The sequence below is a fragment of the Chlorocebus sabaeus genome, chromosome 3, assembly GCF_047675955.1.
Source record: "Chlorocebus sabaeus isolate Y175 chromosome 3, mChlSab1.0.hap1, whole genome shotgun sequence".
In the NCBI taxonomy this organism is placed as follows: Eukaryota; Metazoa; Chordata; class Mammalia; order Primates; family Cercopithecidae; genus Chlorocebus; species Chlorocebus sabaeus.
Window position 1 is genome coordinate 77,253,304 of NC_132906.1, and position 26,539 is coordinate 77,279,842.

At 44.4% G+C, this 26,539-nt stretch overlaps 1 protein-coding gene across 2 annotated transcripts in view; it reads right to left on the reverse strand.

The window, feature by feature from the left end:
• Positions 1-26,539, reverse strand: part of ABCC4 (ATP binding cassette subfamily C member 4 (PEL blood group)) — a 292,733-nt gene that overhangs the window by 155,431 nt on the left and 110,763 nt on the right. For both annotated transcript variants that reach the window (XM_007960695.3, XM_073014436.1), the window contains 5 exons: positions 22,655-22,756; positions 16,988-17,077; positions 15,235-15,426; positions 5,912-6,006; positions 5,622-5,708 (listed from right to left, as the gene is read on the reverse strand). In XM_007960695.3, the coding sequence (XP_007958886.3) occupies positions 5,622-5,708; positions 5,912-6,006; positions 15,235-15,426; positions 16,988-17,077; positions 22,655-22,756 (566 nt within the window). The remainder of the gene's footprint in view (positions 1-5,621; positions 5,709-5,911; positions 6,007-15,234; positions 15,427-16,987; positions 17,078-22,654; positions 22,757-26,539) is intronic.

Here is a 26,539-nt window from a genome sequence, read left to right on the forward strand (position 1 = left end):
CAAAAAATACTTTCCAAATTTTTAAGAGTAAAAATCTTCCAGTCATGCCATAAAACAAACAAATAATAAGTGATTGATTTAGCAACGAGCTATTTAACACTATATAAAGACTACGGTAAGAGGCCAGGCACGAGGGCTCACGCCTATAATTCCAGCACTTTGGGAGGCTGAGGCAGACAGATCACTTGAGGTCAGGAGTTCGAGATCTCTCCTGACATGGTGAGATCCAATCTCTACTAAAAATACAAAACTTAGGTGGATGTGGTCACGCATGCCTGTAATCCCAGCTACTCGAGTAGCTGAGGCACAAGAATCACTTGAACCCAGGAGGTCTGCACTGATCCAAGATCGTGTCACTGCACTCCAGCCTGGGCAACAGAGCAAGACTCTGTCTCAAAAAGGAAAAAAAAAAAAAGACAACATTAAGAGCTGACACATACAATGTCAGAAGTGACACAAGTGAGACAGATACAGTCGGTTGGGTGCAGTGGCTCACACCTATAAACCCAGCACTTTGGGAGGCCAAGGCAGGAGGATCTTTTGAGCCCAGAAATTCAAGGCCAGTCTGGGCAACATAGAGATTCCATCTCTACAAAAATTCCATCTCTACACACTTAGCCAGGTGTGGGGGTGTGCACTTGCAGTCCCAGCTACTCGGGAGGATCACTTGAGCCCAGGAGGTAGAAGTTGCAATGGGCCATGATCATGCCATTGCACTGCAGCCTGGGTGACAGGGCAAAACTCTGGGAAGGAAGGAAGGAAGGAAGGAAGGAAGGAAGGAAGGAAGGAAGGAAGGAAGGAAGGAAGGAAGGAAGGAAGGGAGGGAGGGAGGGAGGGAGGGAGGGAGGGAGGGAGGGAGGGAGGGAGGGAGGGAGGGAGGGAGGGAGGGAGGGAGGGAGGGAGGGATAAAGTCACTACCTTCATTCATTCAGTTAAGACACATTTGCTGAGCACTGACGAAGTACCAGGGACTACTCTAAGTGATAAGGATACATCCACTGGTCAAGCAAACAGACAACACCCTGCATCGTGTAGGGACACTCACTACACAAACACAGAAAATACACTATTGGGTAGTAATGTAAACCATGAAGAGACAGCCAGGCAAAGGTTGTACTTTAGAGGGAGTGGCCAGGAAAGGCCTCTCTGCAAGGAGGTGGTGTACGAGCCGTGAGACTACCTGGGGGAAGCAATACTGGCAGACACAGCAGGTGCAATGGTCCCGGAGCACAAACGCGCTGTGCAAAGGCACCTTCATGCATTCACAGTCCAGTGCAGGGGCTGGGGGGAAGGACACATAGGTGGATCAAGAGCAGCTCATTGAGGGCTGTGGGCAGACAGAGAAAGTGCTATGGCCCCCGAGGAGCAGAAGAGAAAGGCAGGAGGTAGGATCTGTGTCTTTCATTTTTCTCTTTTGCCCAGGCATACTATCCCTGGTTCTCTGATGGCAGGAACAATACCCTTACAGACAGGCAGATGTGAGAAAGTCATACCTCCCTCCAGGCACCCCACAGAAGTGTGCATGGCTGGAGGACTGGTCTTGCGTGGGCAAGGGTTGGAAAGGTGAATGGGGCGGACTGCAAAGGGCAATTTGCCATTCGAGGACTTAGAACTGTAGCTTAAAAGTACAGGAGTTCGGAAGGAACTGAAAGAGGGAAGGTGAACTAGTGCTGTGCCTGAATGTTTGTAGCCCTCTCCAAATTCCTACTGAACCCTAATCCTAACCAATGTAATGGTATTAGGAGGTGAGGCCTATTTCATGAGAATCTGCCAACACGAATGGTATTAGTAAAAGGGGCCAGCCCAGGGAAGCTGCCGTACCCCTTCCACAGTGAGAAGACAGCTGTTTACGAACCACAGCGTGAGCCCTCTCCAGGCACCAAAACTGCTGGCGCCTTGATCTTGGATCTTGGCCTCCAGAACTGTAGAAACAGTTTTCTATTGTTTATATGGAGTACCGAGTTTATGCTATGTTGAATCAGCAGCCTGAATGGACTAAGACAAATAGGTAGGCAACAGTGTGGGAGCTCTGATTAGGAGACTCAAAGGGGCAGGGGTCTGAGAATTTGAGGCTTTCTAGAATACAACCACATCTATGGCTGGCAACAAATCGGATCAGTATCCGTTAATGGAAGTGCCCCTCACTTTTTGTATGTGATAAAAATCCACTTCGTGTTTGCAACATATAGTTGTAAAACACAACTCTTAACAACTCTCAATATATATTCATGATCGAAGTAAAACTGTTCATGGCAAATAGAAGTGTAATTCATTCACTTTTAATACAAAACACTTCACATTTCTAAGCTTCAACACAACCGCCATCTTTCATAGCATATTGTTCAATCCAATTTTCTAACTCGTTGAGAACATTCTCCAGTTGCTGCTGAGTGATTTCCTAAATTGCATTCGTGCTCCCTGTCCTAAGTTTCCCCAAAGAATGTGATTCTGATTAGCAAACAACAATTTTAACAAGCTTGCTTCTAACAAGTGTATATCCAAAGTCATTAATCCTTAAAGGTGCAAGAGGACTTTATAAACACCTCCTGTGTTCAAGGAAAATTTGGGGGAGCTTGTGCGATACGCACACTGATACTCAGCAATGAAAATACCTTCCTCCTTCCCTGCGGCGACTCTAAAAGAGCGTCCCACCGGCAACCGTTGTTCGAGTGATAAAGAACTGGTGGGGACTCGTGCAAGACTCGAGCAAGCCACAGAGGCCCTTCTCGGCCAAATGGAAAATTCATCAAGGCACAAGGAGGAGGGAGCAGGAAACAAGACTCTGATCAGTGTGCCGGGGCAACGCCGAGTGCCAGCTTATCCCTCACTCTGCATTCAGAAAGATTCAATGCTGCCACCCACGTTTCTTTGGTTGTGGAAAAATAGACATGACATAACATTTACCATTTATACCATTTTTAAGTGTATAGCTTGGTAGCACTAAGTACGTACACACCGTTGTTCAACTATCACCACCATCCACATCCACTTCAACATCCCATACCAGGCACATTTTACATACGCACTCTGGTGGGGAAACATTCAGGAGTCCACGTAGAGCCCCATGCTCAGTGGATGACTTCATGTCCCAACCCCTGGAATCCAGAGCCCAGAGATGAGTTACTCTCACACAGCCGACTCTGTCTCCACTTTGCTATCCAGGACCTGTTATGGACTGAACCATGCTCCCCTCAAAGTTCCTATGTTCCAGCCCTCACCCAGCACCTTAGAATTGGAACAGAGAACCATTATTATTATTATTATTATTATTATTATTATTATTACAGAATCTCACTCTTGTTGCCCAGGCTAGAGTACAATGGCACTATCCTGGCTCACTGCAACCTCTACCTCCTGGGTTCAAGCAACTCTCCTGCCTAAGCCTCCGGAGTAGCTGGGATTACAGGCGCCCACCACCACCCATCACTGATTTTTGTAATTTTAGTAGAGATGGGGTTTCACCACGTTGGCCAGGCTGGTCTTGAACTCCTCAGGTAATGTGCCTGCCTCAGCCTCCCAAAGTGCTGGGATTACAGGCGTGAGCCACAGTGCCTGGCCAACACAGAACCTTTAGAGAGGTAATTACACTAAAATGAGGCCATGAGGGTGGGTCCTACTCTAATCTGACTGGTGTCTCTTCAGGAAGAGGAGGTTTGGATGCAGAGACATGAGGAGCAAAGGGTGAGAAGGCGACCATCGGCAGGCCAAGAAAGCCCTCGGGAGGAGCCGCGCCTGCAGACGCATTGATCTCGCACATGCAGTCTCCGGAACTGTGCGGAAACAACCTGCCGCTGTGTAAGCCCCCCAGCCTGTGGCATTGTGAGGGCAGCCCTGGCTGGCCAACACAGGACTTCCAGAGCTTTCTTTCACAGTACCTTCTCTATCCCCCACCACAGGAACAGGTGCCTGCCTGCTGTCCTTCCCACAGGCCTCACTCCTTCCTGTCTGCACACCTCTGCTTCTACTATTTCTTTCAAAGGAACTGAATCCTACTCTCAGCCACTATAAACCCTTACCAGCCTGCAGGACCACAGGCTACTTCCAGCCAAGCCCGGCCCTCAGCGACCTTTCCAATCTCAGCTACCCACTTCTTCCATTTAAAAAAATTGATTGTCCTATGCCGGGTGCAGGGGCCCACGCCTGTAATCCCAGCACTCCGGGAAGCCGAGCGGGACGGATCCCTTGCGCCCAGGAGTTCGAGACCAGCCTGGGCAACATAGGGAGACCAGCCTGGACAACATGGCAAAGCCCCTCCCTTCAAAAAAACACAGAATAAGCTGGGCATGGTGGTGCTAGCCTGTAGTCACAGCTACCTGGGAGGCTGAGGCAAGAGAATCTCTTGAACCCAGGAGGTTGAGGCTGCAGCAAGCCGAGATTGCACCTGCTCTCCAGCCTGGGCAACAAAGCGAGACCCTATTTTAAAAAACGATACTAACAAAATAGATTGTCCTATATTGAAATTCCTTAAGCCTTGGGGTCTGTTGAACTTTTCCTATGCACTTAGTCTTGAATCTCTGCAGAGACAAATTCCTTATGGGCAAGAATGAAATCTGAACTTGCCTCTCTCTCTCACTCAGCCCAGCATGGGTGCTTATCTTCTCTGTGGCTGACTGCCGTCCTCTGCAAGCAAAGATGTTTCATGCAGTAACACCTGCAGGAGCATCTACCTCAGTGTGCACAGAAGGGCTACAATGAGTGGGACAGGCTCACTGGCGTTAACAAGGCGAAAAACAGGAAGCTGACTGTGGGGCAGATGTGGGTGCTGTTTCAGAAAAACCAGTTCACAATGCTTTCAAAAAGGCCAGTCTAGACTACATAGGAAGTGTCAGTCGGCACACATGAGGTTACAGAATATACAGAAAAGATTCCAGAGTCATTCTACCTCCGTGTCTAAGCAAGAGCCAAAGAAAGCAAATCCCAGAAACACCACGTAAGAGTCGGGAGGGAAGCCAGATTCTAGACAACTAGTTTCAAAGGCAAGCCAGGCCTACGTGGGTCTTCAGTGTTCATTCTGGTAAGAACCCATGAAACAACATTCAACTCTTGAAACCACAGTCTACTATGGAGCAAATCATTCTTAAATTATAGATTTTACTAGTAGGTTATCTCCAAACTGACAGATTAATATGTAAAGAGCAACAAAGCCTTCCCAAGAAAGCCCTATGTTGGTCCCAAGGACCTCACTTCTAACCTGTCATAGAGAAATGATGGAGGAAAAGAGCTGAAAGACAAAGCCCAGGTTGACAAGTGCCACCCTTCCACTGAAAAATGGCACACCATCTTTCCTATCTCCGGGGCCTGGTCCATCAGCAGTTTCTTGGTTATCAACTGTAATTACTAGTTGGGGAAAACTTGCAAAATTTGCCATCTGTTTCTCAATTCCCGAAAACATGGTACACTCCACTCACTGCAACACACTGAAATCATTTGTATATTTTCCTACCTTGACCTTGTATTTCTGCAAAATTTCTCTAAAATGGATCTTCAGGGAAGCAGGGGACAGTGCGGAGGGGGAGGGGGAACACCAGAGCAGGACAAGCTGAAAGCCATAACGGCTTTCCTGAGCCAACTCGAAATGGCTCTGGGAAAGCAGAAATGACTTAAGACACAAACAAACTCACAGTTCGAACAAGTGCCTGCTAACTTCTGCATCTACTGCACTGAGAGGATCGTCCAGGAGATAGATGTCAGCATCTTGATACACTGCTCTAGAAAATATAAAGAGATATCAGACTCTCACCCAGAACACGATAACTTTCAACAACTAGGATGTTCGTTCAAGTGCCAGTAGAATAATCCAAGAAAGTGCTTCACACAGGACGCAATACACAGTAAGCGGGTCCTATGTGCTCACCACCATTAGAAGCAGCACAAAAGACAACTGCATAGTGGCTGCTGAAATGCAACTTACCTTGCAAGGTTTACCCGCGCTTTCTGCCCTCCACTCAGTGTGGTTCCCCGATCTCCTATCACAGTCAGATCACCATCCTCCAACAGCTGTAAATCCTATATGGACAAAGGAAAGAAGGTGGGGAAAAAAAGACTTAAAACATGTTCTCCCTCTGTTATCCTAAACTTTGCACATTAGTTCTTCAGAAATAAACAAATATTTGATCAACAGCAATGGATATATTTCATAGGAACTAAATTGTAACTTTGAACCTATCAAATACACCATCAGGGCACATTATCTGTTTTAATGCTGTAGCTTTTCATAGCATTTATGCACTGAGTCATTTTAACAGGAATGTTTTGAGTGCCAACTCCTTGTGAATTCAGCAGTGAAAGTTTCCACAGTGAGTGACCTGACAATAAAAGACTGACACAAATGCAAGAGGTGATAAGTGCTAAGAAGGAAAAGGAAGCTGGCTTAGGGAGACAAGAGAGTGACAGAGGGAAAGTCCACTTCATATAGGGAGGTCAGCAAGGGCTCTGATCGAGGGGGTCTGAGCAGGGACCTGCCAGGGGATGGACTGGCTGGCACAGAGTGCAGGAAGATTGCTCCACATAGAGGAATAAGCAAGTGCAAAAGCCATGGGGTGATACGTGCCCAAGGTGCTCACAGAAGAGCAATACGGATGCCCGCAGAACTGTGAGGACAGGATGATGACAGGGGAGGCCAGAGACAGGCAAGAGAAGCCAAGGGCTCACACCCAGGGAAATAGGAGGAAGGACATGATCTGATCAAGGCAATAACTGAGACAAGAAACAACAGTAGCTGGGACCAGAGTGGGGATCAGGCAAGCAAACATCAGTGGTCATGTGCTGAACAAATTTTAAAGGTAGCACCTATAGGCTCTGCTGATGAGATGGGTGTGTGTTCTGATAGAAAAAGAGGAGGACTGCATTGGTGTTGGTATAAGACAAGGGAAGAACAGGATTACCATGTACTGAGCTGCGGGAAATGAGGGATGCAGATTTAAGAGATAAAAGCAAAAGGTTGATTATGGCCAAATTGAAATGCTGACGGGCAATCCTGACTTGCTGCTGGATAAGTGAGTCTGGAGGTCTGTGCTGGAGACCCAACTGTGAGGGCTGTCAGCATACCGACATGGGACTTATTAAGGAACAACTGTGTCTTCACAAGCCATTTTGCTGACTTTTACCTTAGCTTTCCATTCTCAGAGAAGGGATAACACCCGCCCCATCTTCACCGTGATACTTAAGGCATCACAATAGACTGACAGAAAAACTCTGCAAAAAATAAGAGCAGAAAGAGCAGCCCAGCCAGGAAAAGCCAAAGGGAAAGGAGCAGTGTGCTCCTGAGACACCACACAGACCAGATGCACGAAGTAGACTCTTGTTCCATGCAAGCCCCCAAAAAACAAAAGCTAGGAAGGATAACAAGTTTTTATTTGAGGATCTAGCCAAAGTTATATTTAAAAATTATTTAAGAAATAAGTTGACAAAGCATAATACTTTTTAAAAAAAAAAAAAAACATGACAAGAACATCCCTGAAAATAACAGGATAATGATCAGGTTTAAGTTACATGACATTATATTAGAAATCTTTACTTGGGGCTGGGTGTGGTGGCTCACGCCTGTAATCCCAGCACTTCGGGAGGCCGAGATGGGTGGATCACGAGGTCAGGAGATCAAGACCATCCTGGCTAACACGGTGAAACCCTATCTCTACTAAAAATACAAAAAATTGGCCGGATGTGGTGGCGGGCGCCTGTAGTCCCAGCTACTCGGGAGGCTGAGGCAGGAGAATAGCGTGAACGCGGGAGGTGGAACTTGCAGTGAGCCGAGATTGCGCCACTGCACTCCAGCCTGGGGGACAGAGAGAGACTCTGTCAAAAAAAGAAAACTTTACTTGGATGGCCTATAATTATCACTAGACAGATCCTGGCATAAACAAACAAAGTGTGAAGAAGATCGTTGGGTACTGACTGAGCTTCATAAGCATCAACCTAGGGCACTACAGAGATAGCCCTCTTACAGATCAAGGTGTCACTTCTTTGTCTCTACTCTGACAAAGCCAGGGAGATAAAGCAAATGGCACATTGAGATCTCCATGACAAGTAAGTGTTCTGACCTCCCTAAGTTCTCATTTTATCTCTTTTACAAAATGTCCTAGAGAAACAAGAATTAATAAACTCATAGAATGCTGAAACAATCTAAAGTAAGTGTATGAACTAAGTGGAAAAAGGATCTGAGTTCTTTATAATTTGCTATTGATGACTATGCCATATTTTCTGATCAAACCAACAGCAGGACCCCATTCATAGCATGAATCTCACTAAATAAAGTATATCACCAAATGGAAAAAAGATAGTATCTCCACTGGAACCCACTCCCTGGCAGCCCACAAAGACACACAGGAGTCCCCTAAAACTCCAATCTGAACCAGATGGCATCAAATGAAAGATAGCAAGTGCCCCGTTACGAAAATTCATTATTTCACATTATCTCTTTGTTGAGCTCAGAAGTTACACTATCTCTTCCTTTCAGTTTTCGTAAAAAGACAACGCAGCCGGGCACATGGCTCACACCTGTAATCCCAGCACTTTGGGAGGCCAAAGCAGGTGGATCACCTGAGGTCAGGAGTTCAAGACAAGCCTGGCTAACATGGTGAAACCCCATCTCTACTAAACATACAAAATTAGCCGGGCATGTTGGCACATGCCTGTAATCCCAGCTACTTGAGAGGCTAAGGCAGGAGAATCGCTTGAACCTGCGAGGCAAAGGTTGCAGTGAGCGAGATCATGCCACTGCACTCCAGCCTGGGCAACAAGAGTGAAACTCCAACTCCAAAAAAAAAGACAAGGCACCAGTTAACACTATCTCTTCCTTTCAGTTTTCATAAAAAGACAATGCACCATTTTAAGACAGGGTTCCAGCCTTCCACACAAACACAAACACATATTGTTGGCCTCATTCCATTGCTGATTGTCTTCATATCATGTGTTAAGTTTCTGTGCCTTGATTTTTTTTTTTTTTTTTTTTTTTGAGACGGAGTCTCGCTCTGTCGCCCAGGCTGGAGTGCAGTGGCGCAATCTCGGCTCACTGCAAGCTCCGCCTCCCGGGTTCACGCCATTCTCCTGCTTCAGTCTCCTGAGTAGCTGGGACTACAGGCGCCCGCCACCACGCCCGGCTAATTTTTTGTATTTTTAGTAGAGACGGGGTTTCACCGTGGTCTCGATCTCCTTACCTTGTGATCCGCCCGCCTCGGCCTCCCAAAGTGCTGGGATTACAGGCATGAGCCACCGCGCCTGGCTCTGTGCCTTGATTTTACATTGTTTTGTTTTCATTCTCAAAAGAGCATCAAGTTGTAGCACAGCAATCTTGGCCATTTTCTAGAAAAGACACTCCAAATACCTGTCTCATTTCACGCAGATAGGGAATAGGAAAGGAGCTCCCTCCCCATGCCTGGTAGTAGCCCTTTGAGTACTACAACGACCTTGAGCGTTGTTGACTTGGCAAACTACTTATGGACAAGCCTCAGAGAGGGAAAATATTTCAAAGGATCTGAAGCACAATCTGAGTCAGGCTAATTTCCTAACCATGATTTTCTAGTTTGGTTAAAGGGAAACAGTTGAGCAGAAAGCAGAAGTGCCCCCAGTGGGAGGAAGGTATCTTATGCACGTTAGGTACTGCTCAGTAAAATTAACCAATTAATCTACCACCACCTCTACTGAAATGCAGACACAGAAACTAGAGAAAAACCATGGGTATGTGGGTTTGATGCCATCTAACCGGAATCCTACCATGTGCACATCAACCATGGTGGCACTGAAGGCAGAAAGACCACTGAGGACACTGTGGGGACGGTCACAGGGGCCAGGCCTGAGGCTCCAGCACAAGACGCAGGTTCCAGAGTCAGAGAGCAGGGCTCTCCAGCTTTGGGCCACACTTTGCTTCCATTTGGACCGGCCCTTCCTATCATAGCTTATCAATATCCTATTCTTCTTTCAGGGCCCAGCTCAAACTCTTCTGTGAAACAAACCTGCATTCCCCCAATCAGAAAACATCACTCTCTCTTCTAGGTTCCTTGTTTATATTTCTTAGGAAGGACCTGCCATATTCTGCCTCTTAATGTTTATGTGTGTACTCAGCGTCTTGCTCCACGAGTCAGCTCCTGGATGTAAGAGCTATGCACCAACCACTGTTCCTCATGCCTGGTATTATCTCTAATCTTCGTGACAACCTGCCAAGTAAGTACTGACCACACTTACAGATGAGGAGACAGAGGCGAAGTGAGAGCACGTAACTGGTCTGAGGACTCTCAGCTAATAAAGGAAGGTTGGAGTCTGAACCAAGCTCATCTCAGTTCACAGCCTGTTGCCCTTTCATATCATGCTTCCCCAAGTGCTTACTAGAAGATACTTAAAGGCAATACTGAAACAACTCAGAACTCGAAGGCTCTCTATCCATACACAGCAATATCAGTCCACTTAGTCACCCTAGTTAGATTCACCTCATTGTATCCCTTTTGTACTCAGCTTTAAAATAAAAATAAAAAAAAAAGAGAGACAGGGTCTGATCTCATACTCCTGGCCTCAAGCAATACTCCCACCTCAGACACCCAAACTACTGGGATTACAGGTGTGAGCCACCACGCCCGGCCCTCAGCATTTATTTTCTATTATGTCACAAAGAAGTGATATGGTTCTCCCAACTGAGAGATTCACACACACACACACACACACACACACACACACAAAAGGCATAACAACAGTTATTTTATGATTGTCAAGGCAATCTAAAAAGAAAATGTCCAAGTTGGCAGGAATGTGGCAAATATGAGAAGAAATTATAAGATAGTGGGTACCCCAAAGGGGTTTGTATATTCAAGCGAGCTATATAGAAAAACATGAAACTCAAATGTATCAATTCCATGCCTTTGGACACTCATTCCTTAAAAGTGCTCAAGGATTAAAAGAAACTATGCAAAGGGTGACATAATATTAATACGTTGCATCTATTAGGGTAACAATATTTTTATTGTTGACTTATTTACTGTACTATTTATAGAACCCCTATATAAATATCAATTCAAATAATGGAAGTTCTATACTCAGATACATTCTTTCAAGCATGTCACATTTCATGTGATTTCACCCAAAATTGTTGGCTCTTATAATTAAGAAGAAGGCCTGTTATGTGCCTAGTAACCAGATGCTTTAAGTTCATGATTAAATCTTATCCTCACAATAGCCTATGAGGTGAATAGTTTATTATCTCTGTTTTACAGATGACCAAACTGAGGCTTTCTAAGGTTCAGGCGATGAGCTAAAATCGCACCCCTACTAAAGAGGAACTGAGACTCCATCCCAGAGTTGCCTGGCTCGAAGGCCTAGGATTTTAACCACTACCCACCTATATATCTAACATCAGTATGTTGTTTCCTGAGGTATGTCCTGTCATTTGCTACGATATCACTTTGAATAAGTAATTAGCCTAAACCAATACTGCTAAATGTGAATTATTGCTTCCTATCTTATTATTTTATCTAAAAGATATTTTTAGCTCAATGAACTTATAAATTTACTTCAGTTGTATCTAGTACAATATATCTAGTTGTTATCAATATATCTGAGCATTCTTGTTATTTCCTATTTTTTCCTCTAGGCCTATTTTTTTTTTTTTTTTTTTTTTTTTTTGGCAGCACAGGGTGGCTGGGAGGGAAATGAAGAAGTGTATAAGGCAAAATCATTTATTTATCTCATTAACTGATTTAGAGAAAAGGGCAATAGCTACTATTTAGCAAAAACCTGGCATGTTTGCATTTTACAGACATTTCCTGCAGTCTTTATAATCCTGTTGTATCTCCCCCATTTAATAAGAAATGAAACAGAGGCAAACACCCAGAGACACCCAGGACCATTTCTGTCCAGCAGGTTTTGATTACACATGCAATCTCTGTACCTACAAGCCAAAATAATTCCAGGATTGCTATTTCTATGGCCATCTTACACCCACCATTGACATGTGGATTTGAAAAGGAGTTAGCAAATGGTCTCGTAACTCATTAAGAGGATCCCTGGTTTCTTGCCAGTCCCCTGCTAAACAGCCATAAATGGCAGTTGAGAACGGTAGCAAAACCTCTTGGAAACCATCTCACCCTATGTCCTTATTTCAGAGCAGGGACATCAAGGGCCCACGGCAGGTAACATGACATGTCCAAAGTGACACCGAGCTGGTTGTGCATGGTGGCTCATGCATATAATCCCAGCACTTTGGGAAGCCAAGGCAGGTGGATCACTTGAGGTCAGGAGTTCAAGACCAGTTGGCCAACATAGCAAAACCCTCATCTTTACTAAAAGTACAAAAAAGTTAGCCAGGCATGGTGGCATGCACCTGTGATCCCAGTTACTCAGGAAGCTGAGGCAGGAGAATCACTGGAGCCTGGGAAGCAGAGGTTGCAATGAGCTGAGATTACACCATTAGACTCCAGCCTAGCTGACAGAGTGAGACTCCATCTCAAAAAAAAAAAAAAAAACAAAGTGACAACGAGCAAATGACAAAGCTGGGCCAGCCTCCTGCTCTGTTCGACTTCTCCACTGGAGGCCCACCATCCTACCGAGGATGGAACCATGCACGGGGGCCAGCAGTCCGTGCTTACACACATCCAGGAAAGCACCGAGAAGTCACCGTGCAGCCCAGCCCCGAGGGGACCCCATTGCCACGCAGAAGCCCACAGGTACCTGGGACACCGTCCGAGTTACTGGGCCAGTCCTCAAAGGTGGCTATGGAAGAAGCTCAGTGGCAGCCACTGTCCTAACCCCCGCTTTCCCCCAGAGTCTTTCTGACGTGGGGAGGAGCAAGGCAAGGCTGTGTGACCTGGGACCTGGAGTCTCACGTGGGTACCAGAAGCTGAACAGGTAAAAAGGGAAGGCTTGAAAAACATTTTTTCCCACATTCTACCTTTTTATCAATCACCTAACTGTTAAAATAGTTCTACCTTATAAACACTCTCAACTGAGAGGTGGCCTGGCAGAGGTGGCCTGGCAGAGGTGGCCTGGCAGAGCTAGGCGGGTATAGCTTTGAACTTGAACTACAAATGTTCAGTTAATCTCTCTGAGATCATTTCATTTCATTTCATTTTCACACAGTTCATTTCATCTCTCCCATCCTCCACTTTCCCAGCCATAAGCAACACTCAACTCTTGAAACCACAACCTACTACGGAATAAATCATTCTTAAATTCTAGAGTTTACTAGTAGGTTATCTTTAAACTGACAGATTAATATGCAAAGAGCAACAAAGCCTTCCCAAGAAAGCCCTATATTGGTCCCAAAGACCTCACTTCTAACTTGCCATAGAGAAATGATGGAGGAAAAGAGCTGAAAGACAAGGCCCAGGTTGACAAGTGCCACCCTTCCGTTGAAAAATGGCACACCATCTTTCCTATCTCCCGGGCCTGGTCCATCAGCAGTTTCTTGGTTATCAACTGTAACTACCAGTGGTGGAAAACATGCAAAATTTGCCATCTGTTTTTCAATTCCCTAAAACATGATACACTCCACTCACTGCAACACATTGCAATCACCTTGTATATTCCCCTACTTGGACCTTCTATTTCTGCAAAATTTCTCTAAAATGGATATTCAGGGAAGCAGGGGACAGTGGGGGGACACCAGTAGGACAAGCTGAAGTATAGTAATTATTTTAGGGAAACGTTAGCAATTCTGTACCAACTTTGAATAAAGTGAAAATTTTACTTTAAAATACTTAGGCTAGCAATATCAAAAAAATAAACAAAATGAGGATAGCAATAGCAAAGGCACTGGCAAAAGATTAAAACTTCATACACTTTTGTGTGCGCATATGTGTGAGTGTGTGTGAGACAGAGAAAAAAAATTAACACCTGGTGGAATCTGAATAACTAGGAGCTTGCCTTAGCCCATCTATTCCTATACAGTATATACTACTCAATAAAAATCTAGCTCATTACTGCTAACTTGACGTCATTTCTGAAAATGCATCATCTCTCATTAACAATAGCCCAGGAGGAAGAAACAGCCCATTAAACAGGCAATGATTTCTCTGTCCAAATCACCAGCAAATATTACTCACCTGATAGATGGAATCTACGATATTCCAGCCATTGCTCAAGCAAAATTACTCATTCCTCGCAAACCTGGCCGGAAGCCTTCTGCATCACACCTGTGACAGTCTGTGGCGGCCTTTTCCAGACAGTACAAAAGAACAGTAGGATGTCCAGGCCACACTGCACAGAGCCTGGGGAGAGCCCTTTAATGCCATTATTCACTGATTTTTATGGCCCAAAGAAGGTAACATAGTATTTAGCAGTATTTACCATTTTTTCTATTTTCTAACTTACAGCCTTCTATTAAGTATGCTCAGTTTTCATCGACTATCCACCAATTTTATGAAAACCTCAGTGTACCATCAAACACTTCACCTTTTCTGAAAATAATCACTCTCTTGGTGAAACGACACACAATGAAAAATAAATTTTAAAACAGTTTGTTTCCTTTAAATAATAAATTGCACTGAAAAAATTATCCATGTAACAAAAACCACTCATACCCCAAAATCTACTGAAACAAATTTTCTTTTTTAAAGGGAGTGGAGAAGGAAACCTATGGTCTGAGAGGGACCCAAGCAGGAAACATCGGCCAAGTGCACGGTGCAGACATCTTCCGGAGTCTGATGCAAACCAGTGGGTAATGAGATACTAAAGCACTGTAATCTCTGCCGAGCCAGTTGAAGAGAGCAAGAAATTTTGGTGATTTTTCTTGAATGAGATGTAATTTTTTTTTCAAAAGTGTTCTTATCTTCTAGAGATAAGTAGTAAGGTATTACAAATAAAATACAATTGAGGTTGAGGGTGTACATGGGAAGAATCTGGGGTAGAGGTGGAGCTAGCAGAAGGTAGGGGTAGAGATGGAGTAGAATTGGCTACAAGTTGATTGCACTTGAACGTGAGCAATGGGTACATGCAGGTTCAAGACACCCTTCTCTCTACTTTTGCAAATTTTTATAATTGTCCATTTTGGGGGAAAAAAAAAAGTTAAAAGTAAATAAAACTTCACAAAATCAACCAACCCCCCCCCCCCCCCAAATTCACCCTGTAAATATCATTTTCACATCAGACTTAAGAGGACAGAGCGTGTGTGTGTTTATTTACTGGGAGGACTGCCTTAAAGTATTAAATAATATTCAAAGGTCTTTCAAAATTAAAAAAAAAAAAGTTAAAAAACCTTGTTGTTCAAGTGAACACTGACATCGGAGTCCATGAAATCCGAAAGTCATCACTCACCTTTTTCAGAGCACAAGCCTTTATGACTTTTTCATATCGTTCCTTTTCATATTTCTTCCCAAATAAAATATTACTCCTCACAGTTCCCGAGAACACCCAGGGCTGCTGAGACACATAAGCAATTCTTCCATGCACGCTGACCAGCCCGTGACTGGGGGCCAATTCCCCGAGCACAGCACTTAACAGTGATGACTGAAACAGATTGTAAAAAAAACACATGTTCAGTCAACACTCGAGACAAGAATAAGCCACTGCAATGCAGCCTTGCCCAGTCCTGGGAGCTTGAAAAACATCATTCATTCATTTAAAAGAGGATCTAGTACAGCCAGGAAATTGTGATTAAAAATTGGAAATAACATTTTGGTCCATATAAACTAGTGGTTTACAAGGTATATTAAAATAGAGCGTAACAATGTACTCTGCCCTAATGAGTTTCCCTAAATGAGTTTCATTCCCCCAAATGAAATGGTACATGGAACAAAGATCAACTAAGAATGTTTACAGCAACAGAGTAGCCAAGCATGACACATAGTTCATATATCCAATATTGAATGCATTGTTCCTGCATGCAGGTATCCTTTTTGACAAAGAACTAGTTCTAGAAAAGCTATATGTAAATAACATATCCTGGCCAGGCGCGGTGGCTCACGCCTATAATCCCAGCACTTTGGGAGGCCAAGGTGGGTGGATCACTTGGGGCCAGGAGTTCCAGACCAGCCTGGCCAACATGGTGAAACCCCATCTCTACTAAAACTACAAACATTAGCCGAGCATGGTGGCACGCCTGTAATCCCAGTTACTTGAGAGGCTAAGGCATGAGAATCACTTGAACCCGAAGTGGAGGTTGCAGTGAGTCTAGATCGCGCCACTGCACTTCAGCCTGGGCGACAGAGTGAGACCCTGTCTCAAAAACTAAACCTACATACATACATGAATAAATGAATGAATAAATAAAAATAAACAATATATCCTGTGCACTAGGAAGGACTTTTATTTTTAACTACCCAAGAATCGTGTCTCTGGAGAGCAAACTTCAATTGTGAAACCTCCCTGTTGGTTATATACCTACATCTAGATTTACTGTGTTGCTTTAGAATGCATGACACTAATTCAGTATGCATGTTTCCTTCACATCTTCTACAATGCACAGACGTGACATGTCTGTGCCCCCCAGTATCGGAACACTTAGAACATTGAACTGAAATGATCTGTTTGTATATCTGTCTCACCCCAGATACCAGAAACTTCTGGAGGGCAGTGGTGTCTGGGTCTTGATTACAGGTGTATCTTTAACTCCTAACACAGGACTATACACCTGGCTACAGGTTTATTAAATGTATGTTCATGTGACTTGGAGAAGTCATATCAAAACATGTTTAAAGCTTTTCAAACAAGCCTTCACAACCTCCACATGTCTTGTAGCATCTAGGGTCCACTTTGACAAAAAAGTTCCCACTTTCTTAGTCAATCCATCTTGCATCGTGATCACATAAATAATTTCCTTCATGGAGATGTCCAACTTCTAGGAGTTCCCAATTACGCAACTTGAAGAACCAAGAGAAACAGGATATGCACTGCCCACATTTACTTGGTCATGTGACCTTTCTTGCAAAACGAATGTTCTATGTACTGAGAAATGCCATGCCAAGCATACCCAATTCAAAAATGTGTTACATGTAGCCTTGGGCTCAAACCCAAGAAGTTAATATGAGAAGTGGGGTGCGTCAAGCTGCCAAAAGCCATTCTAACTCACCTTCCCTGCTCCCACGGGGCCGACCACAGCTAACAATTCACCAGGTCTGACAGTAAAGGAAAGGCCTTGTAGAGTTGGGGTCTCTGATGCCTACAAATTAAAGTTTATAAAATGTGCCCATTTCAATAAAGTCACACAAATCACTTCAAAAAGAGAAGAAAACAATACAATAGTCATTGACACACGAACATAACCCAAATCTTTCTCCTTCCTATTTTAAGATATTATATCCTAGAGTCCTTTTCATACAATCACATTTTTTTTGGTGGGGTTTTAAACAGTTTGGAGTCTTCAGTACTTAAGGAAGGCCCATTCTCTTTTATCCGATTTTCATGTCAACACAGCTCCACACTTCCACAACATTTAGGTAGTAACAATGACAAGGCAACCTTCTTGAAATGAAAACTCATGCTAACTTATTAAAACAATATTCTTTATTATTATTTTTTTTTTACTTTAAGTTCTGGGATACATGTGCAGAACCTGCAGGTTTGTTACATAGGTATACATGTGCCATGGTGGTTTGCTGCACCTGTCAACCTGTCATCTAGGTTTTAAGCCCTGCATGCATCAGGTGTTTGTCCTAATGCTCTCTCTCCCCTTACCCCCAACCCACTGACAGGCCCCGATGTGTAATGTTCCCTTCCCTGTGTCCATGTGTTCTCATTTAAAACAATATTCTTAATATAATATTCAGTACAGGAGCTTTTCAATCATTCATAAGTTTTCGTTCTGTCCCTTGGTTTTAATATTCTATTTCATTAATCTCCACAAGGTGGCAGCATGAGTACATGGCATGCCCAGTCCTTGGCTAATGGATGATTTGAAATCTCCACTAATCTCTCCATTTTCACTTGATAAAGCACAAACCTTAGTTACGCCCAGCCAGCAAGAAGGCACTTTATACTATAAAGTCACTCTTCGCAAATGAACTTCTACAAATGGTGGTCAACCCTGTAACCAGAGCTCTAATTTAACAACAACCAAAAACTGAAGAATAATGAAATTAAGTATATGTTCATGGGTAGGAGGACCCTTGAGCACAGGAGATTCAGGCTGCAGTGAGCCAAGATTGCACCACTGCATTCTAGCCTGGGTGACACAGTGAGACCTTATCACAAAAAAAAAAAAAAAAAAAAAAAAAAAAAAAAAAAAAAAAAAAAAAATGTTCTTTTACAGTTTATTATTTAGGAGACCAAACCAAATTCATCACTTTTACAAAGAGCTTCTAAATATTTTCAATTGAGAGGATTAAGTGCGTATCAGGGAGAAGGGACAGTTTACCAGAGCATGACAAGCCAAAGTGAGGAGGTTTCCTCTTCTCATACAAGGACAATCAGTACTTCGAATTATCTATCTTTTAAAAAAGCAAAAGTCACTTGGTACAAATAAAGAGAGGAATGGTTTTAAATTCAGAGTATAGAACCTCAACCGTAAAAACTGCCAACGATGAGAACTTTTATCCAAACCCAGACATCAACACTAGCAGACAAAAATTGATACTGTTAAGTAAAAACAGCTACAATTTGGGAGGAATCCTAAAGGGGTTTAAGTCTCACATTTACAGTCTTCATCTGAATTTCCCATGGATGGACTGGAGAGACCTGACAGGTGGGCATTTAGCAAACTTATTTGAGTCCCAAATCCTTTCGGAAAGGGTTATTCTTCCGCACAACACACTTTGGTGAATGCTCATCGATATTATAGAAAAATGATCAAGAGTGAATCAAAGGCAATGCAGCCTCCTCAACTCTAGAAAAGGATTCTTCAAAATGAATCTGGCATCCCTGAAGGGTGGAACACCCCTGGGATGATGGAAGAGGGAAGCACGCATGAAGTCAACCAACCCGCAACCTAAAGATGCTGAGCTGGCCCAGTCCACAAACGGGTACTCATCAACCCCTCTCCACATCTCAAGCGGGCACGTGCGATTAGTAAAATGCCCAAAAGACAGAAAGCACCGCGGAGGAACAAGAGATCAAGATAACCTTCAAAATGAAACATTTATCGGGAAACGACTTAACAGTCACATACCCAAATAATCACAAATATTTTTATAAATGGTCAAATGCCAAAATATGTGTGTATGTAAACTGACCCCTTATAAATGGGTCCCATACCATATTATAGTATGGCCACAGACCAAATCAATCATGATGACTTTTAATCACAAAGAAACTAGCCCCAGATATCATAGGAATTATATAAAAATCATCCAGAAGAGGTTTCTCTACTTCTTCCTACATGCCTATCAACTATGTCTTTTTAAAAAAAGTAATACATTATTACCTAAACACTTGGAAAAAATAATGTTAAACAAAATGTGACCTATTTACACGATTTTGTAAGTGCAAACTTGTCACAAATTCACAAAGTCTTGCTTGACTTAGCCTTACTATATAAGGTGTTCCTCCTCTAAAATGTAAAGGGTCTACTCTGTATTGCTGATTAAGTAACATTGTCTTTTAAGACAACTGAAACCCACTTATTTCTGTGATTACAAAAGGATGAAAAAACACAATTGGTCAACCTGTCCCTTTCCCCTCCTTTGCAGTGTGTCTCTTTCCTAACAACTATTTCTGATTTTACTTCTTTTTACTCAGTTTTGACTGCAAAAGAGTGAGCCACATGCAAAACCCAGCTTCCCATCACCACCCTGGTTCTTAGAGCAGGTTTCTGCCCCACCTGGAGGCCTGGGACCCCGCACTGGTGCACCGCAGCCAGAAGGGGGCAGCACTCGACAGCTCAGAAGGCGAGGCCCCTTCCCTCTGAGACCTCCAGGCTCCAGGACACTAAGGTAGGCAGACTGAGCCCCCACTCTGGGGCCGACCCAATGCTGGGCCCTGGGGCCAGAGCATCGAAGAAAGCAGAAGCAAATGCCTGCCCCATGGAGAGTCACAGGCTCCCACAGGGCCATAGACTTTACAGCTTAGAGATTCAGCACAAGCCCGTTTGTTTTCTAAATGAGACCTAGGCTGGTGAGAAGACCTTTCCCCCAATACCCACTGGTCTATCCAGCAGGGCTGCTGCTGGGGCCTCTGTCTTTCTCCTGAATCCCAGCCCAGCACACCCTTCTTTCCTCTGCAGCTTCTCTCCAAAAGCCCCAGTGTCTGTGCCCCTCCTCCCACCCAAGCACCCTCTCAGCTGCATGACCTCCCTAATAATCCCTGGCAGCGTGGGGCATAATCACCCCAAGACAAGGCCCAGGAAACAGGGTGGAGTGTTCTGTTTCAATGCAGCTGTCAACGTTGTCTAGGAACTGAAAAACAACAAAACAGCCCATTTTACAATGTTGCAGAGTTTGGTATAAAAAAAGTTTGCAAATGGGACCTACACAGTGTGTGGTGGCTACCGCAGTGCCTTCCTCTAGCTCAACAGCATTCACCTAGAGTGCTTTTTGCTAGTGGATGTTCACAGAGCTTTTCTATCAATGCTTAAAGTGTATTAGAGCTGGGCGCAGCGGCTCACACCTGTAATCCTAGCACTTCAGGAGGCCAAGGTGGGCAGATCACTTGAGGTCAGAAATGCAAGACCAACCTGGACAACACGGCAGAAACTCCGTCTCTACTAAAAATACAAAAATGAGCCAGGCATGGTGCGGTGTTCCTGTAATCCCAGCTACTCAGGAGGTTGAGGCAAGAGAATCACTTGTACCTGGGAGACGGAGGTTGCAGTGAGCCAAAATCACACCACTGCACTAAAGCCTGGACAAAAGAGCAAGACTCCATCTCCAAAATAAATAAATAAATAAATAAATAAAGTGTTTGAGGTGGGAATGCCAGCAGGTAAGGAGAAATCGTCCGGTCAGGTGACATACCTTGTGTGAGTTTCCATGTGCACAAGGTGCAATGATGTTCTATATATTTGGGAACACATTATTGTTCTGTCGGTCGAGATGGCAAAAATTACATCAGAATTAGGCAAACATGAAACAGGGAGTGTGATACTTAGAGCCAAAGGCATGTAGAGAAAGGAAGAGTCTGGAGTCTAGAGTTTTGACATTTGTCCCACAGGAGAGGGCGGAGACAGTGGGGCTGGGCGGGAGTGCTGCTCAACTGCCTATTGGCTCTTGGCTCCAGGAAACTACACTACAACTCAAAGTCAGCCACGAAGAGCACTGAGAGAGGGGAGGAGCTGGTCACCACCAGCACTGCCCACCTGTTTTAAGCAGTCCAAGCGGTCCCAGCGCCCTCAGAAGAGACCCTTTCCCTCTGATCTGAAATCTTGCTGGCAGCCAGGCCACTGGGCTCTGCTCCTGGCAGACATCATCACCAGCCCCAGGGTGCAGCTTCCTGCCATGGCTGGTCTCAGGGTGGCCTCTTCCACCCCTGCTTTCCCTTTGTGCTCTTTCTTTCATCATCTGTGTAATGAATTCTCTGCACGAAATTCCCTCTCCCATGCTGTATGTTCTGTTTTCCAGACTAACACAGACTGAGACAAGTGGATTTGCAGAGGACCCCGGACTCAGGTAAGCATAACCACAGAACCAGTCCAATCTGGTTCAACTCTGTGTAATAACATAGTAAACTGTTTTTCAGTTGCCATGGATCCCAGGTTGCAAGTTATGTAAACTGAGCATTTCCAGATGAACCAAGCACACAACCATGGGCAGAACCCAAGTGCTGGGACCAACGAAGGAGGAATGAGTTCAGAGCGGACACCTCATGGCCTGATCCAGGATGCGATCAGATCCAGCCCTGGCATCACTTCATTGCAAGAACCAATCGGACCGCGCCTCATTACCCTCTGCCTGTAAAACCTGCCCCATCCCCCAGCTAGGGAAGACAAATTTGAGCGTTGCCTCCTGTCTCCTTGCCATTCGACTTACAATACAGCCTTTCTTTTCATGAAAAGCTGGTGCCATAGTAGTGGCTTCTATGAGCATTGGGCAGGGAGCCCACTGCTTCCTTGGAAGCATAAGGAGGGCCCTGGAGTTGTGGATAACAGGAGATGCACCGAGCCTAAGTAATTCCTGTGGGTGGCCCCTGCTGTTGTTCCCATTTGCCTAAATGTTATGAGTAAACCAAGTGCAGAAAAATCCTCGTGGCCTTGCCTGAACTACCTGTCCGCTTACCACACAGTGAAACCCTTCAGTCAGGAATCCATGGAGCTTGCTCTGCCACCCTGCAGCCTCCCCTCTGCCTTGGGCTGCCACCAAAGCAGCTGGCAACATCCAGGTGCTTGGAATAGGGGAGCCCCAACCCAACCCCGTGGCAAAAATCCAAGTCATGGGCTTTCTCCGTATGTAATAAGATGACCTGAAAACAGTAAGGTGAAAATGTGCACTGATACCTCAAAGTCTCTGTAATAATTCACAATGTACTCAGCAGTTAACCCATTCCATGCTGCACTCCAGTCTGTCCAATCCTATAAAATCCAATGTTGCCAATGTCCAAACACTGACATTTAGTTTAGAATGAGGTAACACTTTCATTGGTTTTTTGAAAATGAGATAAAACAGAAGTTGTCAAATACCTAAGTCTGATTTCATACCTACTTTCTATTAATTGCAAAACTTACTCCTAATTTTGAGAATCTTTGTAACATACTTTCAGTAAATGAGCAAGCCATATTTTATACCATGTGTAACACCTCAAAATTCTGTATTAAATCAATGTCACTCATTATCTATTAGCAGTCATGATCTTGCAATTAAGGATATGTTACCTTATCCCAAAAAGCAGTAAAGTCCTGCACATGCACCATCTTTTTACCATCTGACGGCGGCTGACGGTTACGCTGTGATATCTCATCAAGTAGCAAAAAGTTCTAAAGAAAATGGGAAAAACACAGATTGTTTAAATTACAGAAACAAAAGCACAAACAAAAGTCACTGCTTCCACGGAATTTGCAACATAAAACTTTACACAGCCTACAGATCATTTTACCAACCCTATTTAAAGTATCAGTTCATATCAGCATATGATATTTATTTAATACATAAACATATAAAGAGTTCATGGCCATGAACTATCTTTGTAATTTTAGGAGCTATCTGTGTAATTTTTTTCAACAAGTACACTGGTTCCTAAATAAACTGAAAATACTGCTCTGAGGTTGAGTTCATTTACAGCCTGCATATTTCTACTATTGCACCTTTGTGTTACTAATGGTGAACACAGGAGTTGGTTGGAAATGATCTGATGAATATTTCATGAACCCTCATCGTGTGCCAAGCCCCATGCTAGATGCTGGCAACATGAAAGTCAAGGCCATTCCCAGCCTTCAGAAAGCGAGTTAGCCCAGAAGGGCAGGCAGCAAACACAGGGCAGAGCCTCTGAAGGCAGCTCTGGCTCTGGCTGGTCACTTAGATTCAAATGGCCTTTCTCAGACTCCCTCGTGCATGTCAAATTGACGTACAACTTATTCACTATCACTAAGTCAGTGTTCTTTACCAAAAAAAAAACAACAAAAAAAAAAGGCTTCTATCTCTTAAAACATATTTTACAAGCTTCTTTTCAAAATAACTTATTATTATTACATATAATATATATATAACATATATATATATTTTTTAAGACAGTGTCTCTCTCTGTCGCCCAGGCTGGAGTGCAGTGGCACAATCTCGGTTCACTGCAGCCTCTGCCTCTCGGGTTCAAGTGATTCTCCTACCTCAGCCTCCCGAGTAGCTGGGATTACAGGCATCTGCCACCATACCTGGCTAATTTTTGTATTTATACTAAAGATGGGGTTTTACCATGTTGACCAGGCTGGTCTCCAACTCCTGGCTTCAAGCAATCTACCTACCTTGGCCTCCCAAAGTGCTGGGATTACAGGCGTGAGCCACCGTGCTCCACCTACACTTATCTTTTTCCTTAGTCAATGCCTCCTCCTAGACAGCAGGAATAGCCCAATCTCTCGCTTATTGCTGTTTTCCATACTAGTTAGCAACTACACAATGCAATTTAACTGAATAAAACAAAGTCCTGCTAACCATAACAAACCTAACATAATTATACGTAGGAAAACTCCCTTTCGCTCCTCAAATGATACGTATAACTCAATGAGAGAAGCTACAGTGGCTTAGAAACAGAATAAACAACCTAGATCACCCCCACCCCATCCAAAATTTTGTAGATAAGGCAAAAGCTGTCAGCTCTCCTCAAAATCTGCTCTCATTTTCTGTGATTAACAAAACTCCCAATTTTTAGCCAATGCACAGCAGCCTTGAACAAGGACCACTCTCTCCAGCCCCTAACGCAGTTAGATGTAGTCGCATGACTTAAGTTCAGCCCAACAGAAAGTGACAACGTCCAGGAAACTTCCTATACCCCAATGTCCAGTCCTTGGAAGCTGCCTGGACAACTTCCCCTCCAAAATCCAGGTGGTGAAACTCAATGGCCAATGTGATGGTATTAAGAGGTATTTAGGCCATGAGAGCTCCTCCCTCATAAATGGCAGTAAGGACCCTGTAAAGGAGGCTTTGGGCAGTAGGCAGCCCTCTAAGCCCTTCCACCTTCTGCCCTTTAAGGACACAGCATTCCTCCCATCTGGAATACGCAGCATCAAGGCACCATCTACAAGCAGAGAGCAGGTCACTAGAAAACTGAACCTGCCAGTGCCTTGATCTTGGACTTCCCAGCCTCCAGAGTGGTGAGAATTTCTGTTTTTCATAAATTACCCAATCTGTAATTTACGTTTACCCATCATAAACAGACTAAGACACCCCCAAAAAAGATAAAGTCATAACCTCAGGACCTCAAAGGTTGACTGTATTTGGAAACAGGAGTGTTACAGATGTAATTAGTGAAGACGAAGTCATACTGGAAAAGGGAGGACCCTAAATCTAACATGATCAGTATCTTTCTAAGAAAAGAAGAGAGAGACAGAGAGAGACACACAGGCAGAAAACAATCAAGTGATTAGGACACAGACGAGAGGGATGCGGCTGCAATCCAAGGACTGCCAGCAACCACTGGAAGCTCAAAGTGGCAAAGAAGGATTCTCCCCTGCAGGCTTCAGAAGGAGCCTGGCACTGCTGACACTGTGATTTCAGACCTCCAGCCTCCAGAATCATGAGAGGCTCAATTTCCATTGTTTTCAGTCACTGTGTTTGTGGTACTTTGTTCCAGCAGCCCTCACAAACTCACAAGGAAACTTATGAGGATTTTGCATGAGAAAAATAAACCACCTTGTATAAATGGCTATTACACGGGTATTCTGCAAACACTGGCAACTCTGAAGCAACTGAAATGAGCATGGAACATGTTTGAGACAGAGAAAACAACACTTAAATAAGTCATCTACTACTCTAAAATTTGTCAACATCCTTTGAGTCCTTAAAATTTTTGTCTGTCACTTCACATTTGACTGCAATGTCACTTCCAAAGAACAAAAACTGAAAATGAAAACCTTCTTCCATGCAGGAAAAGAAAGATACTTTCCTTTCTTCTACATAGGAAAAGAAAAAAGTCAGTATTTCTCTCAAAGACCCGGCAAGCAGAAGATGCTGTCTGTTCTTCTGCTGCCTCACTATCCACCCACCAGCCTTACTGAGAGCCGACTTAGCAGTGGGCACTGCTGGTCCTCCCTGCACAAGCCCATGTCTGGCATGGCAGAGAGGGCAGACAGATGCTGGCCTGAATGTTCTACTGTAGGCTTAACCACAGCATCTCTGCTTCCTCCTCCCATACCACCTATTCCATGGTCAATGAGATAACAATCTGGGCCTAATTTGCCACAGTTCACTATTCCTCAAGAAATGACCCAGTTGGGCCAGGGGTGGTGGCTCACACCTGTAATCACAGCACTCTGGGAGGCCGAAGTGGGCAGATCACTTGAGGTCAGGAGTTCAAGACCAGCCTGGCCAACATGGCGAAACCCCATCTCTACTAAAAATATAAAAATTAGCCGCGCTTGATGGCACACGCCTGTAGTCCTAGTTACATGGGAGGCTGAGGTATGAGAATCGCTTGAACCCGGGAGGCAGAAGTTGCAGTGAACTGAGATGGCACCACTGCACTCCAGACTAGGCAATAGAGCAAGACCCTGTCAAAAAAAAGGAAGGAAGGAAGGAAGGAAGGAAGGAAGGAAGGAAGGAAGGAGGGAGGGAGGGAGGGAGGGAGGGAGGGAGGGAGGGAGGGAGGGAAGGAAGGAAGGAAGGAAGGAAGGAAGGAAGGAAAGAAGGGAGGGAGGGAGGGGAGGGGAGGGAGGGGAGGGAGGGGAGGGAGGGGAGGAAGGGGAGGAAGGGGAGGAAGGGAAGGAAGGAAGGAAGGAAGGAGGGAGGGAGGGAAAGGGGGAGGGAGGGAGGAAGGAAGGGAGGGAAAAGACCAGACCCAATTTCACAAGTTTACTGACCGGCAATCATGTGTGATACTGATGCAGTGTTTTCACTGGTCCCTTCTCCAGCATCCCCCATCAAAACCAACCGTTCCCAAACACTACTCCCTAAGGATCTTCTGAAAACACCTCTGATAATGGACACCATGCTTCAAACTCTTCCATGGCCCAGCAGCACTGACATTCACACTCCCAAAGTGATTCCCTGAGTATTAATCCCACCCTGTCCTTCAGGGTCCACCTCAAAAACTAATCCTGCCGGGAACCAGCTCA